Here is an 18,050-nt window from a genome sequence, read left to right as displayed (position 1 = left end):
ATATTTTACTAGTCTTGTCTGCCTTCAAATCATAAATACAGCATATTCTTATCAGATTAGTATGGGACTAATTTTCTAAAGACAGTTGGAGTGAATTTTTGTTTTGGAAACAACATCATTAGGGATTTGCAAAACTTACTGGCAGAATTAATGAGGTAATTTTGCTATTATTAATGAGGTAAAGTTTGCTATATTTAAATTTCACTTTGTTTAAATACTGGTTTGTAAAGTTGACAATGCAAAGATTAGCTTGCATAATTACTCAATCATAATTAAAAGAGCAAATTTGAAACCTTTTCATGAAATATACTTTGTAGAACTCTGAATCGTTCATCAAAGCATAATGTTGGAAGAGTTTAAGTCAGGGGTTATGTTTTGGGTTTGTATTTTTTTCCCTTGATATACCACCAAATGTCTCCAAATAATGCACTTGGTAGTTTTGGGAAGAAGTAGTTAAGGAGAAAAATAAACCAAAACTTTAAGATGTGCTTTAAAAATTCCCAGAGCAAATAAGTCTTCAATATTCAGATGTTATTGTTACTAAAAGTTGTAATCAGAATGTGCTCACAGAATGCCAAAACACAGAATAAAATGCCATATGATAAATTAGAGATTTTGGAGTGAAATACTCACATGGTAAATACAATGTAACATTACTGTCCTTTTTAAAATCTACCAGTAACTTCACTGTAAATTGTTAGACATGAAGTTGTCAAGACAGTAACATTTAACTATTATCTTTTTAAAAAATCTGGAATTATGGAAAAAAATCTAAGAGATGCAGTGGATCCCTAGAAAAGTCAGAGTTAGAATTTTTCAAATTGTAATTTTATTTTCCAGGAAGTAAATTTTTAAACAAAGTTTAAATATTAATAGCACAGTGAAATAATTTCTGTTTATTTTTTTGCTTTTATCACACAGATTCTAAGTAAGTTGATGCACAAAAGAAGTTTTTAGTAGTTCATGCATACTGTACATGCACAGTAAGATTTCCTGACCAAGGGTACCTTAATATAACTAATCCTACTGGACTTGTGAGCATCATCTCCTCCAAAATCTCTCTGGCAGAGCTGCCCAGAGAAGTGCCCCTCGAGGCCCCAGAGGTTGCACTGCTGCCATGCAGCCCGTGCTGGCCACTGCATGCATCACTTTGGTACATACATGCACTGTTGTTGGAGAAGCCATTTTGCTGAGTGCTGTTGACATACTGCTTAAACACTGGAAATCGGAATGTAATTGATGAAATTTTGGCATTTTGTGTCGTCAGGGTGTTGTCTGCATAGCACTTACACTTTCCACAGTTTTACTAATCTCAGTTTGGATTGTTCTGAGTTTTCATTTCTCTAATATGGATGCTTTCATTGTATCTAATGTTATATTTGGCTTGGATGATGTCAAACTAAAAGAAATTGTGTTTCTGCTTATGTATAATTTAGAATTTTCTCTTTTTAGTTGACATAAACTACACAAATATAATCAATTTTGCTGGTGACTTTGAAGTGCTAAATCTTCTTTATTTTCTAAATATTTTTCCTTATAATTTTAAAAGAAAATAATAATATATCCTACTTATATTAGAAGAGAAAACCTATTTCAGATAAAGGTTAGAGACTGTTGTAAATTAAATATTGATGACAATTTACATGTATGATGACAGTAATCACAAGATCATGGCCTATCTATCTACTTAAATTAGAGTCTGAATATGATGACAATAAGAAGAAGAGATGAAAGAAGAACAAGGCAATCATTAAAATAATAAAATAGCAGTAAGAGTCCAAAAGCTTAAATTCAGTATTATTAACTGCTGTAACAATGTAAAATGTTCTGCATTTTCAAAAGTCAAAATTGTGGATTAAGAGCCTGCAAAATTGCTGTATATTAGAGAGCATAATTTCTCTGCTTCCTTTAATGTAACAGGCCATCAGAAATCTATGAAAACACCTTCTAGGCAAGGGAAACATTTTACAGTCCTGAAAGAATTAATTTTTTTTCCTTAAAAATGTACTGCTTGGAATCTGTCTTCAGTCACGTTTCAAACCAAGAGTAAAATTCTGTAAGTAGAATTATTTTTTACCTGGAAAGTAAAACTGTATTGTGGTGGTCCTGAAAGAATCAGAGCAGTAAAGAGACAAGGCACAACAGAGAAGGAAAAGAAGTGTTAGTGCAGAAAAAAATTTTTTTCAGTGTTACTGGGTTTGGATGACTTCAAGGTAAGAGAGGCCAAGGTCTGACTGTGATAAAATGAAGGGCTGAAGGAGCAGAGCATACCCCTACTTCTAACTCCTTTATCTAGAAGTGCTCGGTCTGTGCAAAATCAGGCTGCCCTATCCACCCTCAGTGGGAACTGGGTGATGTTCTATCACATTCTTTCAGTAGCTATTGAACAAGTGAACAATTCTTAAGCTACTGGTGAATTTGATCAAGGACAAAATACTACAGTTTGGTGTTCAGGATATGAAAACAAAGATTAAAATTATGACCAAATTTCCTTCACTTTCCTGTCACCAAGTAACTTTCTCCCATCTGGCCTTCCAGAGGGTTGCATATGTTTCTGACAATTTTGCTGTCTAGATAGTTCCTCAGAAATCAGAGATCTTAAGAACAAAGTTAAGCATCAAATTTCAAAGATTACCTGAGCTGTTAGCAGTGGCTGTGTGTCTTCCATATCAATTACTATATCCTGGCGGGGTGCAGCAGAGAGCAGACTAACTGTAAGACAAAGGTTTTATTAAGGCAATATGGTGCAGAAAAAACATATTACTAAACAGTTGCATCAGATTTAAATCCAGACAGTTACAGAAGATGTAAAATAATTCACTGGCTATATTTGATCCTCTAAAGAAAGTAATTCATTGCCACTCTTTGCTAAAAACAGAAAAAATATTTTGTGCAGGATATGCAAACATTTCTCAAATATATAGAATTAAAACTAAAAGTAAGAGTAAAACTTGAAAAAATGTAGAGGAAATGTCACCATTGTATTCAGACCATATTTGCTGGAATCTGGATCATTTCATTGGCACTAGTGCTGACGTGATCTGCAGATAGTTAACTACCAAGCTAATACTAAAGAGGAACTTCAGGGAATAAGAGGAACTTCAGGGAATGAGCACAAGTCCAAGAGTGGACTCGCCTTTGCATTATGCCCTCTTATGCTTCACAGAACGTTACACTAATTAATACTCTCTGTTAATGTTTTTCATTTCAAATAATATTATCTCCACCTAAGTACACAACACTAGATGGCTATTCATCAGTATAGCATGCAGAGTAAACAGGCAGGTAATTCTAGCATCTCACAAGACTGCAGAACTTCTCATTTTCCATCTTTTTACCTTTCAGCTGAGGTGCAATGTCCTGTTTAGTAGTGTAGGGGTCACAGCGAAAGCTTTCCAGTAAGTCAATAGTACATTGTCCCACGATGGGCTTCCTTCCAAATGGTCTGTGGTCTATTACTTTAATAACAAGAGATGGACTGTATAACTCCTCTTTTGGTAACAGCTAAAAAGAGAAAGAGGTTTTTTTACAATGCAAACAGAAGAAAAAAATAAAGATTCCCCCCCACTAAATTAGAGCTGTTACTTCATTTATTTAATACTGAAGTGTTCTGTGTTCTATGGCTGTATGGTGAATGAAAACTTCTAATCTTATCAGTCAATAAAAGTCAGTAAGAATAATTGCCCCAAATCTTGAATTTTCTTGACTCTTGCACAGCACCCATCCTAGCAACAGGAAAGTAGCCAAACATCTATAAGTAAATGGATGCCCTTTCAAATAAAAAATATATATACTGCACTGGATCGTGCATATAGAATTGTGCAACCTACCAGTGACGGTACAGATGTATTTACATTATCTTTATTACAGTTTTCAGGCTCATAAATTTCTTATCGTAAATCAGGAAAGCATCTGTGAGTCTTTCTACTCAGAACAAATCCTTGACTTCTAAAACTATGGAGAAACTTATTTTGCTATAGATAGCTGGCATGTAGGTTTTTGTAACGTACAACTTTCATGAAGAGAACAGAAGATGGAAAATTCGGTGTCTTTTTGAGGTTTTTGATCACCACAGATTCCACCATTTCACCCCCACATTCCACAATTAGACTTGGAGACATAACAGGTGCCAGCTGGTAGTTTTTCATGTTCCGCAACCCCCAGGCCAGAATCTGTAAAATAAAATCCAATATGAGCAAAAGTGGGAAGGCATGTCAATATGTTGAATATAATACTCAAAAAGTAGGAAAGAAGAAATTAAATATTTTCAATAATAGTATCTGTCTGGCTAAATATTTCAAGGTTCTAGTTCTAGGAAAATTAACAGGAACAGTGATATCCACAAACACCTACAGAAAAGAATATTTGTCACTATGAATAGTTTTTGTTTTCTGTAAGTAAATTCAAAAACTTTCTGTCTAGAGGATGAGAAGACTGCACTTGTATTAAGTCAGTTTAAGAGTAACCATACCTCAACAGCAGTGAGTTGAACTACTGGTCTGATTCCTTGAGGGACCATGTAAAGCTTTGGTGCCCTTTGTGATGGAAGAATTGGAAGGTTGGTACCACCCTGTTAAGACACAAACATCAGTATTAGTTTTTCTCATCTTAGATGAAATACCCATCTAAGTTACCCACGCAACTACTAAGACAGTTCTTCCCATAATGTCTCACCATGTAAGAATATATGCTGTATCTTACTATATTACACATACATACAAAAAATGAAATATATACCTTGTCTCTCAAAATAAGTTCTGCAGCAAAAAGAATGTCTCCACAAGCTTTGCCATTATTTGTTACAGGATACCAGAGCAGTTTTGGTGTGATGTCATCTTCTGGGATTAACTTGACCATGGGGGAACAAACACTTCTTCCAAGGAATTCATCTTTACCCTGCAACCAAAAATAATAAAAACAACCATTAATGTACTGACAACTAATATAAATAAATAAAAAAGCAATCAGGGTAAAAAGATTTCACCTACCACTTGGTCATTGTCAAAAAGTTCAATAACAACATTAGGTGGGTTTTGGGCTATTGACTGTGGGTCCCCATAGATCTCAATTTCATTGAATATGAGAGTTTGGTCCCACGTAGGATTTAGAGTTGAATGAATGATCTCAGTTGTTTTGCTTTGATGGAGGAAAGAAACATGGGCATATGGATCTGAAATATCGTACACAGATTGAAAGCACAGAGTTACAAACAAAACACATCAAGCCATAAGGCACACGAGCACATTTTTTATCAAATATAATGTTATTTTTCTACTGTTGTTACCAGTCTATAAGCAATTCTATGTAAAACAAAAATGAACACATATACATAATTTATATTTAATAGAGCAATTTCCATTTGATTAATAAATCACTTCCTTTATACAAGGCTTGATTAACAGAGTAATAAATGAAAATTATAAAATATTTTGCAAAGCACGAAGAGAACCAGAAAACTAAAATGAAACACTATTTATACTAATTGTGTCTTAAATCTTGTCCATAGAAACTCTTTTTTGTTCTCTCCATTGATATATAACTATACTGCCTCATAAATAATAGAAAGAAATAATTCACGGTCTGACTAGTTGCCAAACAACAAATTGTCCCAGGCTGTTTTGCTCAGATCATGGTTAGGTTTCAAACATGCTCATTTATAGCAACCTCTTTTAGTGAAACAGCTGAATGATTCAAGTGGTCTAGGACCACTATTTGGCAGGCCTTTAAATCATCAAGAGCTCTGTAGAAGGTATCTGATGATGGTCATTAATGTTTCCTGTACAAATTGCAATCACTAAAGACTAAAGGCAATTTTAAAGGTTATCTTTAGGTCAGCTTCAATAGATTCTGACAAGGTACACAATCAGAGTTTTACAACATTTGGCTAATTCTTCAAACTAATTTTAGAGGAAAATAAAATGTAGGTGAGCTAGTTTATGTATGACTGCATCTGAGGTGCTTGTCCTGAATTAAACAAATGTAATTTGGAGGCATTTGTAATAGTTTCTTTGCATTGCTTTTAAATACTGCATACTGAAATATGACCAAATCCACAGAAACAGCTATACAAAACCCTCCTCATTTTAGAAAATATCACTAAAACTTGTAAAGCACTGTATGCTCTGTAACAGAGGCATTGCATTTGCTCAATTACAGGGGGGGAAAGAGGGATGCAAACGGAGGGTAATGGAGAAAGAAAATTCATTTCAGTTTTGTCTTTTGCTGAACTTCCTTAAAGGAAGTGTAAAGTCATATTCTTACAGATTCTAAATTCAATTTGCTCTGTGGCTTCCTAGTGAAATGTTGATTTGAATTAGCAAAACTTGAAAACTCAGTATTAGCGTGACTACAAAGATGCCAGATGGACACAGCACTGTTGGAATAACTGAGTTGGAAATAAACATGTATAAACAAATAAAAGACATGCTTATCAGTAAGGCACAGTGTAGTTTTCTGCAAGTTCATTTCCATAACAAATTAATATCAAACATTGAACAGAGGCAGTTGGTGCCATAACTAATGAAGAAACCATCCAGCTTTCTTCATCCTTGCTTTTGTGCAAGCTTCCTGCAGGACAAAACTGCATGTAGGCTTTGATGAGAAGGAGCATCAAAGGCAAAAGGAAGGGCCTGCTCATGGGAAATTCAGACCTCATCTGAAATCCAGTTCCCTCACTGAGAATTCACTGGCAGCAACTGGTACAGGATATACAGAGCACTTTGTTTGCAGCAGCCTCTGGGGCAGTAGTAACCAAATTCAGATCATACATAATTAAGCTGAGACTTTCTTTATGGCATAGTTTCAGTAGCTGGGACCTACACACAGACCTTAAGGAGTTAAGATATTCTACATCCAAACAAATCAAGCTACAAGTTCATGGCACATGTGGGTTTTCTGCACCTTTAGAAGGATTTTTCCATACCTGAAAAACTGTCTTTGTCTAAAGCCATGAGGTTTCTTGCCTGGTAGATGTAACAGCGAAGGTGGTAAGTATATACTCCTGCATCAAATAAATAAAACCAGTTCAGCTGCATTATACAGGCTTCCTTTATGTGATGAAGATGTTTTGAGTTTGTACAAAAATGCCTTACATGTTTTAACACAAACACTATAGTAACATTTTTGCTTTTAATGTGATGAGTGTATTAATGCCAATGAGCTGGCAGCTGAGAACACTTGTTCCAACACAAAGCAGAAATGAAAAAAAAACCCCAAACTAATGCTATCTGGGCTTTTTTCGATCATCTGGGTGTACAATCATCTAAAAATCATTCCATTCAAAAATTGCTGTTTGAAACAGTCTGATCATATAGCTCACACAAAGAGAATCAAGAACTGGGCACTCCTTTGCTTAATTTAAGTGTTCACTACAGCACTTCCAAGGTTCTGGCTCTTTCACAGTTTTAGCTCTTAGCCTGGGAAGTTATTCCAGTTGCAATTTTGTCTCTTTGGTTAAAATATTCTAAAAAATAAACCACTACATGTCAGGTGGAATAGCTTAAAAAGAAGATGTGAGTGGCCCCAACCCAGGACCATGTGAGGCTAGGTTACTATAGCTTTTCTTTAAAAGATGTCAGGTGTAACCCTTTCAGCCCTTGAAAAAATCTGAGCCACCTATATAGCCTCATTGGGCTGAAACCTCTGACCTTTGGCAAGAAAAAGTGCAATTTTCCTCCAGCTGTGGTCATTATTAAAACACTATTACCCAGGTTATGAAATATTTAAGATTTAGACATCCATTCTCGGCAGGCTGATTAAGTTCTGCAGAGTCCCAATAAAGAAGAGTGTTCCAGTCAGAGCTCCTCAGAAAGGATGCTAAGTCCCAGAACTATTCCTGTTAACTGGCCTCTATTCCTGTTAACTAGCACTGGTGGCTCCCATCTCAACATCCCTGCTTTTGTGATTCACATTACAGTGATTACAAACAATTTAAAACCCATCCAGGTTGGCAAAATTACGGTTTTGTTCACTTTGCCAACTCAACTACATGGTACTGCTTCCTCTGGGCCAGGCATTGTCTGATGTTGCACTGAGCTGGTTAAGTGACCTGAACCAACAAAAAAGTTAAATTTAGCATTAAAATTCCTGTCCCATACAGGTTTTAAAAATATCTGTGTGACAGCAAACTGAAATATCAAAATGACTAACTGTAATTTTCCTTTAAGAACTTAAATAGGATCCAATCAAGAGTCTGATAGTAATTACTAGAGAAGGCATATAAAGCTAGATGTAAACCACAAAGATTTATGATTCTGATTGTCATCAAAATGAAACAGTCAACACTTTTGAGAAAAGAATTGTTAAAGAACCTACTGTCAAAATAGCAGGAAACCATTGGTGTATTGGCACCAAACACTGTTGTAGCTGACTCCTTGGCTTTGTCTGAACTTTTCCCTTCTCCATCATCAGCACTATTGTCTGCTCCCTGAAATTACACACAGAGAAAGTTATTGAGTATTTACAAACATAGAAGGAACTTGATAGAAATGGACTATGTGGGGGAATTCATGGGTTTCCATCTCTCCTCCAGCACAAGGAGAAATTTACTTCTGCGAGTGAATGCACTTTACAAGATGTTTACTCATGACCAGAAGTAATTTCCTGTTGCCAGTTGAAGCTCTGCAGAAATCATAGGCAGTAATTTCATCTTACTTCCAGGATTTTTTATTTCTGGGTATGTACTATCTACTTATCAGCTCATAGTGGAGGAAAGTTCCCAGGTCTTCTGCACTGTGCTGTGGCAGAGAACTGCTCCAAGGCTTTATCCCAGCACAAGCAAAACTGAAACAGGAATTACTATTCAGAGCAGCCAAATTAACTGGATAAAGAAAATGCTGTCAGTGAATCCTTGGTTCACACCCATTTGATGTGAAAAAGAGAAATAAGCCAAGAAAAAAGTGTGAAGTTTTGTCAATGCTATACACTCAGAATTATTATACATTTTATAAAAACAAAGGAGCCTTCTCACATTATTTGCTACAGTTTGTATTTTGGTAAATAGAGGTTATTTGTCAAGCTGTGTTAACCTCAAAACCTGAGGAATAACTGCATTCTGCTCATCTATCTGTGTCATATGAAATTCTGGCTTCTGCAACACACTATTTCATTTTCTTTCTTTCTTTTTTGTTTTTGTTTTTGTTTTTGCTATCTTTTCTTGTGTTTGGTTGTTTATACAAGCACATATTCCAGCAGCTTTTTCCAAGCCTGTTGTCTTTTGTGCTGATGTTAAAACATCTAAATTACATGCATGAAAATCTTGAGCTATCTTTTCACTTTACTTACAAGAGGCTCATCTAGTAATTTGGCCTTTTGAGCTAAATCTCATATAATGCAAAAATAAAAATAATTTTTAAAATAAAGTAAGTTAAAATATATACAACATAAATTATATATAATGTGATATATAACATTGCATATGTTATAAAAATATTAAAAATTAGTAATAATACAATAATCTCTACCCCAACTTTAATGATCTCTTTCTGACTAAATAATTTAAATAATATACACTGTATTAACTTCTCAGTTATACACTTGTTTAACAATACAGGGGCTAAAACATCCAATATATTTGTTTATTTACAGCAAATTAACAGGTTGACCTTTGAAAGATGTGTTTGACACTCTGTCTCTTACCAGAGCACCTTCAAGTTTAAAGATAGCTGCAGCACCATGTGTCTCTGAGGGAGCCATTTTTCGTCTCCATCGCCTTCGACGGAAAGTATCAGAACTGCGTTGTTCCCAGTGAAATTTCCAGCCAATCAAGGAAGCATATTCCCATCCTTCTTGGTCTTCATATGATGACCTTCCCTTGAAGATATAAATTCTTGTTATCCACAGTGTTGTGCAACTGTAGTGAAAAAAACAGTGTTTCCTTTGGCAGGCCTAAAAACCCCGCATAAACCAAGGCTAGAAGCATCAATGTACAAAAAGATAAAGAAAGGGAATATAATGAAAATGTAAAAGGTTGTTGTGGGTTTTATTTTTTTGCTTGATATTACATTTTTTGTTCACTCAGGTAATGTGCAATCTCATGCATATTTAAAACCAAACAAACCAAAAACCTCAGACTGTTACAATGTATAATTCCCTGCCTGGATCTCTCTCTTACCCTTCCTGCTGTCATTCCTTCAGGCTGTTCCCTCCTGCGTTTCCGCACCAGCCTTCGTCGTCGATGTGTGTGGTACATTTTCTCTGCAGCAACCCATGACTTGGGTTTAGTGTCTGGAGGAATAGTAATTCCATATTCCCACCCTAAAGCAGAATTGATGAGTTGGTACATTTTCAGAAATACAAAGGAGATACAGAGAAGAAAAGCACGGTGACAGAGTGACTGTACCTACAGAGGATGAAGCTTTGCCACACGAGACTATTCAGCACTGCACACCCTGACAGCCTAATAGCCAGGGGGCCAGTGATGACATTTCATAATAATGTTGTGTTGTAATATATGTGACAATAAAAATCTCAACATTAAAACAGATACAATACATTTCAAGTTCTTTTCTTTGCATTTTTGTTTTCTCCAATGTTGATATCGCATTTTCACAATTCACTGCAGAAAAATCTAACCATTAATTTTAAACAAGAGTTAAATGCTCTGTGCACTCCTGTGACTCCAGCAGCTTTTAATTTAAAGGAACACCAACCACATGAACTCTGATAATAAAACTTTAAGAACTCGTAACCCCATTGCTGTATTTTTGGTCTATGGATCATTCAGTTGCCAAGCATCCAAGACTCAGAATTTAATTTAAATTCATCTCATTAAAAACTTACTGCAAACTCATACCAGGTACTCTAGATAAATATTTTTTCTAGTCTAATAGCTAGTTATTTTTTATTTAGAAGCAATAATTATTTGAGAGTTTTCATTTGCTTTAGAACAGAACAAAAAGTTACCATAGTTTTGCAAAATTTTGTGTTTTCCATTATCTGCCATGATCTTCCCTTTTTGTAAAAATATTTATTTTGTTTTCAAACCATCAAACCAATGCCCTGCAAATACTTTGCTATGAGACACTGACTACTTTTTCCTGTTGCTGTAGAATCCAAATTATGGTCTTGAGAGCTTGTTTATATCACAACTTTCTGTGATGACAACAGTCTTAATTTATTGAAAGTAATAAGCATATTAGGATTTTCTAACCTGATCCTACTAGTAATATATATAATCTGAAATTCTCTCTTGAGCAGCACCTTACTCTTCACAGAAAGATTTTGAAGGTTTTTATCATTTCAGAATTGCCTAACAACCAATGTTTCATCCTGATCAGTCCTGCACGGCTCCCTTCCCACAAATTCAGAGCTGCTATTCTGCTCTCAGCAAACCAGGAATCCTTCCTACACTTGTGTGGTGTGTGACCAACACAAACTGGTTCCCCACTTCCTTTAGTCCCCAGACTTCCTGATTCACTTTGTAGCATTATTTGGTGACTCATCCCATGGCTGAAGGCTCACAGGTAAATTATCAGACAGACCCAAACCTGGCTTTGCCACATGTTCTTGGTGCAATTACAGAGGTATCAGGTCTCAACCTCTGACTTCTCTAGAAACCCTCAAATGCTGCTACTAATCCATTAAAATGGAAAGAGAAATAGATGCAGACAGTGAACTCTTTCTCAATGTCATATTATCTGATTCCATGAACAACTTTATCTAAATACTTCCCTGGTATTTTTCCATAGGGCAACCAATATCAGCCCAGAATATTGCTACAGTTTTGACGTGTGTCCTCCTTCATTATGAACTACAGCAGATTGTCCTAATATCAGCAGATAAACAGTAAATCTTACCATGCTCATCCACTGCTCGATTTAAATCGGATTTCCAAGCATCATCTTCCCACACCCATCCAAAAGGACATGTGAATTCACGTGGGGGTGGGGCTTTTTCTCCGTTCTTTTATGTAAAGGAAATATAACAGTTTTCTGCATTAGAAAGGTAAATACACAGTGTAGCAAAACATAGTATTCCTTCTCTTAACTTATCCAGTGCAAAATTTAACTCTCACCACATCAGTGAAACTCTCCTCGGATGCTTTCCATTCCCCTCCAGGATAGCGACTCTCATTTTCATATACCTCATCAGTAAACTCAGTATGGCCAGCATCAGCTTCAGTCAACAGACTACACATCCAAAAAAAATACAATCATAAATAAAACCCATTTTAGTTCACTACAGAAAACATACAGAAACATAGTACAGAATGTGCACACATTATGCTGTTGACAAGGCAAGCAATCAATTGGCTAATATTTTTCTAATTTGCAAGTAAAAGAAATGGGAGAACATGAAATGACACAAAAGCCTGTTGCAGTCAAGCACAGTGGTTCACTGTGGTTCAAAAGGCACCAAAGTGTGTTCCACACTGCCCTTTGCTGGCCAAATCGAGCCACAGATCGTCTCCCAGAAGAAGAAGCTGCATGGCAAAAATATGCATTTCAACAGGATTTGATGCAATTTCTTCATGTCATCTTATTCATAAAAACTATTGATTTAATATAAACAAAACCCCATCCATTCATGCCTATAACTGATAAAATTTAAAAATGGCACATATTTTTCCCACACAGTTTTTCTATAGGAACAGTTCTATATACTTTTCACTGTCAGAACACATGAATTTAAAATGGGTCAAATATTTTCTTTTAAGAAAAAAGTCTTTCTTTTCTTTTAGTCTTTCTCATGCTGGTTTTTGTTTATGAAACAAATAATGTTCCCAGTCTGGCATGAAGTGTGGCAACACAGCTGGACTGGCACAACTCCAGAGCTGAAAACCTCTGGCAGAGTAAGACTGAACCTGGTGGAGCTGAGGAAGGACTGATACTTGGTGAATCTGGTCTGCCAGAGGAGGAGCTGCCACATGGCACCACAACGTTCTACTGAAAGCAACACCTGCCTTGAGTCAGTCTGAGAAACAACCTGTGACAGTTGTTTAGTTTGTTGTTACTTTTCAACATTTAATGAAATAAAACCAAAAAACCATGCAGTGTTGGTGAATGCCCATGCAAATACTGTAATGGTGTTGCTACAGCATGAACTGCAGATTTGCACTGGATGCCAGGGTTAAGTTTCTATCCAGGGAAGATCCACCAATCCAAAGGTCTGCTCTGAAACCATCACAGCAGGATCTGTGGATCTCACACAGACACATGTAAGCCTCATATTAGCTTCCTAGGCATGAAATACTATTATTATCCCTTTCTAAAAGATGAAGCACTGACACCCAGAGAATATAAGCAATATAGTCATCATAACACGGGGATTGCAAAACCATAAGATAGTTCTTAGAAATGGATACTTTCTTTCTGTTGCCTGTTTTGTTTTACTTTTTTAAAAAGGTAATGTTAATTTTAGCACTATTAACTAGCTTTGACTATTGGCTGGTTTTTGCTATCCTGGATCATTCAGCTTAAAATCCCTTTCTCATCCAAGAAAACAGAGAGGAGCTTTTACTCAACACTACAAACGCCTTTATTCCTATCTGCATAAAATTAAAAGAATCTGACCTTCTTTCAGGATCAACCATCCATTCTCCTTCCCAGTCCCAGCCCTTTGGGGGTAGAAAGTATTCTCTTTTAAGTTTGATTTTTCCTGTAACATCAGAAAACTTGTGGCGACCAACAAGTCCTGAGGTACCCCACTTTCCAAAAAGGAGAGCCTGATTTTCATACTGTGTGGGAAGAAAACCAAAAAAATCCAATTATTATTTCGGAATAATAAACAGATTTTAAGAGGAAAAAAATTATATATTTATGTAACTATTATAACTTAAACACTTTACTGTAAATTTACTTCCTCTGAAATTAAGTACTCCCTTTCCACATTACTCTGCAATGTCATCATCAATTCCTTTCTTCCATTTTCTTCTATGCTGCCTGGTAAACAATTTTCTCAATGTAATGCATCCCTACAACTACAGTAAAAATTTCTCTAAATTAAAGCTCTGTTAAATGAAATCATGTTACATTGTTCAAAGAATTTCCTTCTGTTCCCTAAATGCATGATTCTGTCATTTGTTTCCATTTCAAATATCCTGCTATTTAAAATATTTTCTTTTGTAACATGTAGAACTGAACCAAAACCTAATCATAGTAGTTACCAGGGTCATGATTCTGATGTCAGCCCAGTCTATGTCCCCTCCTGGGATTATTTGTAGTTTATGATGGTCTTGAGCTTTCTGCCCTTATTCCTGGAAAATTGTTGGATTGTTGAAGACCAACAAAAGAGACATTCAATACCTCTTAAATTGTATACTTAAATAATGGCTTTGATCTCCCATTGCTTTAAGTGACTTAGTGCAGCACTACTAAATATTTAAGCATAGGTGCAACAGTGACATCACTGTAAAAATGTCTTTTTATTAGCTATTTTACTGCTACTGGATTAGGTGATGTGGCATATAAAACACATCTGCTACCTCCATCCAAAACCTCTATTATTTGCTGTGGGACTATTTCAAGCATTTGAATTCTGAATTTGTTTACTCTTCTCATTAAAATGTTATTGTATTATAGCATTTTGTCAGCAACAGTAAATTTGCTACTGCTACAAAAGAACTATTATTAAGCAAAACCACTCCTATGCAATGTAATTTGTAGAAGTGAAGAAGCAATTTAAAAAAAAAAAAGAAAAGATTATTCACATGCCAAAACATAATAGTTTAGATCTCTATCTTAATTACACTGATAAAAATCTAAAATAAATGTATTTGAAATCACTGGAGTTAGCCAGATTTGTAGTGACTAACCAGTTCAGAATCTGGTCTGCTGAAGTTCATGTGGTAGGCACAATGGACTTGATTATTAATTGCCTTGAATGGGTTCTACTTGTTTCCTGTCCAGCATGCAAAGAAATTCAAAAGACCTCCAGCTGCATTGAATTCCCAACATTCACATCCAAGTTTAAAGTAAGAAAGCAATGCTGGACATACCATTTCTGCAAAAACACTGAATGTTCCCTCTGCAAAGCTGTTAAACTTCTTTTCAACCGCACTGAGCCCCAGCCAAATGTTAATTCGCAGCTCTGCAGGCATTTTGACATCTTTCGTCTTGTCCTGTGGGTACTGGCACACAAACAAAAATGTTATTCTTTGTTCTGTCATGGAGGTATCATAGCTTTCAGTAAAATATATATATTAACAAAGAGATATGAGTAACAATACATATTTATTTATCTCCTCCTGTACTGCTTTTTCTCAAAAGCCAGTAATAAGTATTACAGGAGGAAAACATTCTTTAAATGATACCTGCCTAGGGCATGTAAAAACCAAACACATTAATGGTAGTATGACCCCTGTTCCTGTATATTCTCTCCCAAGTTTCATTCAGTAATGAGTTTTCAGTTTTGACAACAACTTAAAACTTAAATGTTGATACTGGAGTTTCTTGTTGGGAGACTGGAAATGTAGAGGTTAGCAGGGATGGTTCAGTAAAAGCAGAATCAATAGTGGTTTGAATAAAACCATGAAGATACAGACTTGTCTGCATTGAGACATTCATGAATACAACTACTAGTAAAATTACAAACTCTGTAAGTGCTCTTGTTTTACTGTCAGATTGCTTTTTTCCTGGTTAAGTTTATTTCAATTGAATACAATATCAACTTAGATGGAGAAAGGCATTCCCATTCAAGATTAAGACTCAATTCAGAGAGACAACTTCTATTGCTTACAGAAAACCATCCAAAACTTTCAGTAAATTTTTGGAGCTTCTATGACTTACACTTATTATTCCCTCTGAAAGCTTCCATTTATGTCCAAATATCAACTCCAGTTGATATCAGCTGGAGTTGTTATCAACTCCAATCCCCAAATATCAACTCCAGTAACACTTTCAAAGTTCTATCACAACTTTAGGCTCTTTTAGAAAAGTCTCAGACATAGGTGCCCATACTGGTTCTAACTGGCTTATGATAAGCTTAAAAGTTCTGTGATATTTTAAAGAAGCTATATGCAGATGAGTTTGACACTTCATTGTTCATAGTTTGTTTACATGTTTCATACTCATGTCAGATGGCATGTCAATTCAGGGAGTTAATTATTTCTTAAGGAGAAAAAAATAGTACCTTTAAGAAGATTGTTTGGGTCTTTCCACAATATTTACCAGATGATTCAGGGCTTGCTGTGGAGTACAGCACTTGGTGTGCAGGAACACGAGCATAGGCCAGTCTTTTCTCCCCTCGGATCATCCATATGATCACATCAGGCATGCTGTTTTGTGGCTGAGAATTATTTGAAAAGTAAGAAGAGTTAAGAAGAGTAATTAATTGAACAATAAACTAATCTAGAGCGGAGAAAAGAGAAACATAAAAAAGGGTTTATATCAAAAGATTTATCATTTAGAATCATGAATCGTGACAAACATGATAAATAGAGGGAATTGTTTTGTTTTGCAAGTAAACCAATATATAGTTCTGAAGGAATAATAAAAAATACCATTGAGATATTTGGAAAGCAAAGTAAGTTTTATTAAAAAAAAATCTTTACATTTTTAATAAATTTTTCCAGAGATATTTTGTCTCTTGATTCCCTTAAGGTGATGATAGTGACTGGATGCCATATGCCAATGCTTTGGACTGACCTGCTACATATTAAACTGCTTGTGATGCTTCCACATTAAGGGTATGTAATTGTAAGACTTTTAGCAGAGGACAGAAACCACCCATTACCTTTTTGGAGTTCTGTGCCCACCTTTGTGAGCTAGCTGCAAGGCTGGCCAATTAATTGCTCTTTATTTTTTTTTTAAATCAAGCTCTACAGAGCACAAACAACAAATTGAAAATAAAACCATTTCTAAAATGTTGTGAAAACCAGTTATGAGATAGCCAAGATATAAAGAGAAAACATTGGTGAAAATAAAAAAAAAAATCCACAGAAACAGATTTAACTCTGTTAGAAGTTGATTACTATGGCTGCCAGCTGTGGAAATATACCCTGCAGTCCCTGAACCAGAAAAGTGACTTGCAACTCTGGAAGAAAGGAGAGGACAGAACAGGGTCTATTCCACCAATCACAGAGTGATCATTACCCAACACACATTCTCAGTGAGAACAACTAACAATGAGTTTTGTTTAAGTAAATTGCAATTACAGAGGGGAACGTGTTTACTTTCACAGCATCTAAAATTACAATTCTATGGAGAGTTGGTATTGCTTGATCAGCAGTGAACTTTACACCCATTTGTGTTAGACAGGTATTGCTAAACTAACCAGTACAGCTAAACCAAACACCAGGATTGTGAAGCACTAACCTCTTCACTCAGTTGCAGTAATCTATCCAACCAGTCCTCAATTTCTGTCAGAGTGGCTTTCACCTCAGTGGCTTCACTTCTCATCCTTGCTGCTGCTTCTCCAATCTGTTTGAGAGACTTGAGGCGCAGCTTTTCTATCTGAGTGTCAAGGACTGTAATATTAGATTTGCCTTCTATGAGGGGAAATGGTTTACTGAAAAGAGAATATTTGTTATAGTTAATTATCTAAGTGGCTTTTATTTAGTTACACTCTAAATGCAGACATGCAAACAGTGGCAACGGATTGAGTGCTATCATTTCCTGTGATTGAAAACCACTGGAACAGTGCTATTGCATGTATTTCTGCAGAGATTTTCACCTCACAAGGTATTTACAGTAAGCAAGGGAAAGGCTGTACTTACATAACAAGCACCAAGGTAGAACACCTTGAGGTGTTTGCTTTAATGTAATTGCTGCCAATCAAACCACGGAAAATCCATTTCTCTATATACTCACAGTGAAAAATTATCCTCTTAAAATGTACATCTCAAAACTGAAACCAGTGCCTTCAGACCAAGATTAGGTTCCTTTCCTTCACTGGAAACTGTATATTCTCAGAAACTCAATATATAAATATGGTTCGTGGCTATGACTAGATTTATCTAACCCTCTGGCAAGTAAACATCAAAGAACTCTAAAATAAATCTGTGACACAGAACTTCTGAGTCAGCAGAGGGCAGAGTAACTATTCAATGGAACCAAGAAGCCATAGAATCCTGAGTTAGAAGTGACTCTCAAGGATCATTGAGCCCTGCCTCT

At 35.8% G+C, this 18,050-nt stretch overlaps 1 protein-coding gene across 3 annotated transcripts in view; it reads right to left on the bottom strand.

The window, feature by feature from the left end:
- Window positions 1–18,050, bottom strand: part of MYOF (myoferlin) — a 62,046-nt gene that overhangs the window by 10,993 nt on the left and 33,003 nt on the right. For 2 of the 3 annotated variants that reach the window (XR_005627449.1, XM_039709192.1), the window contains exons 23-39: window positions 17,253–17,445; window positions 16,069–16,224; window positions 14,936–15,067; window positions 13,512–13,675; window positions 12,014–12,128; window positions 11,796–11,901; window positions 10,112–10,254; window positions 9,637–9,810; window positions 8,314–8,425; window positions 6,923–7,000; window positions 4,989–5,170; window positions 4,738–4,896; window positions 4,472–4,570; window positions 4,011–4,172; window positions 3,339–3,504; window positions 2,636–2,712; window positions 1,162–1,218 (exon numbers count right to left, since the gene is read on the bottom strand). Coding sequence is in view for 2 of the 3 variants with exons in the window: in XM_039709192.1 (XP_039565126.1) it covers window positions 1,162–1,218; window positions 2,636–2,712; window positions 3,339–3,504; window positions 4,011–4,172; window positions 4,472–4,570; window positions 4,738–4,896; window positions 4,989–5,170; window positions 6,923–7,000; window positions 8,314–8,425; window positions 9,637–9,810; window positions 10,112–10,254; window positions 11,796–11,901; window positions 12,014–12,128; window positions 13,512–13,675; window positions 14,936–15,067; window positions 16,069–16,224; window positions 17,253–17,445 (2,275 nt within the window). In the remaining variant the exon portion in view is untranslated. The remainder of the gene's footprint in view (window positions 1–1,161; window positions 1,219–2,635; window positions 2,713–3,338; window positions 3,505–4,010; window positions 4,173–4,471; window positions 4,571–4,737; window positions 4,897–4,988; window positions 5,171–6,922; window positions 7,001–8,313; window positions 8,426–9,636; window positions 9,811–10,111; window positions 10,255–11,795; window positions 11,902–12,013; window positions 12,129–13,511; window positions 13,676–14,935; window positions 15,068–16,068; window positions 16,225–17,252; window positions 17,446–18,050) is intronic. The other variant, XM_039709193.1, reaches the window with a different exon arrangement.

Source organism: Passer montanus, unplaced genomic scaffold, assembly GCF_014805655.1.
Source record: "Passer montanus isolate IOZ18808 unplaced genomic scaffold, ASM1480565v1 scaffold21, whole genome shotgun sequence".
Taxonomy (NCBI): Eukaryota; Metazoa; Chordata; class Aves; order Passeriformes; family Passeridae; genus Passer; species Passer montanus.
Note: the sequence above shows the minus strand (reverse complement) of the source record. Positions and strands in the feature narration are given on the sequence as shown.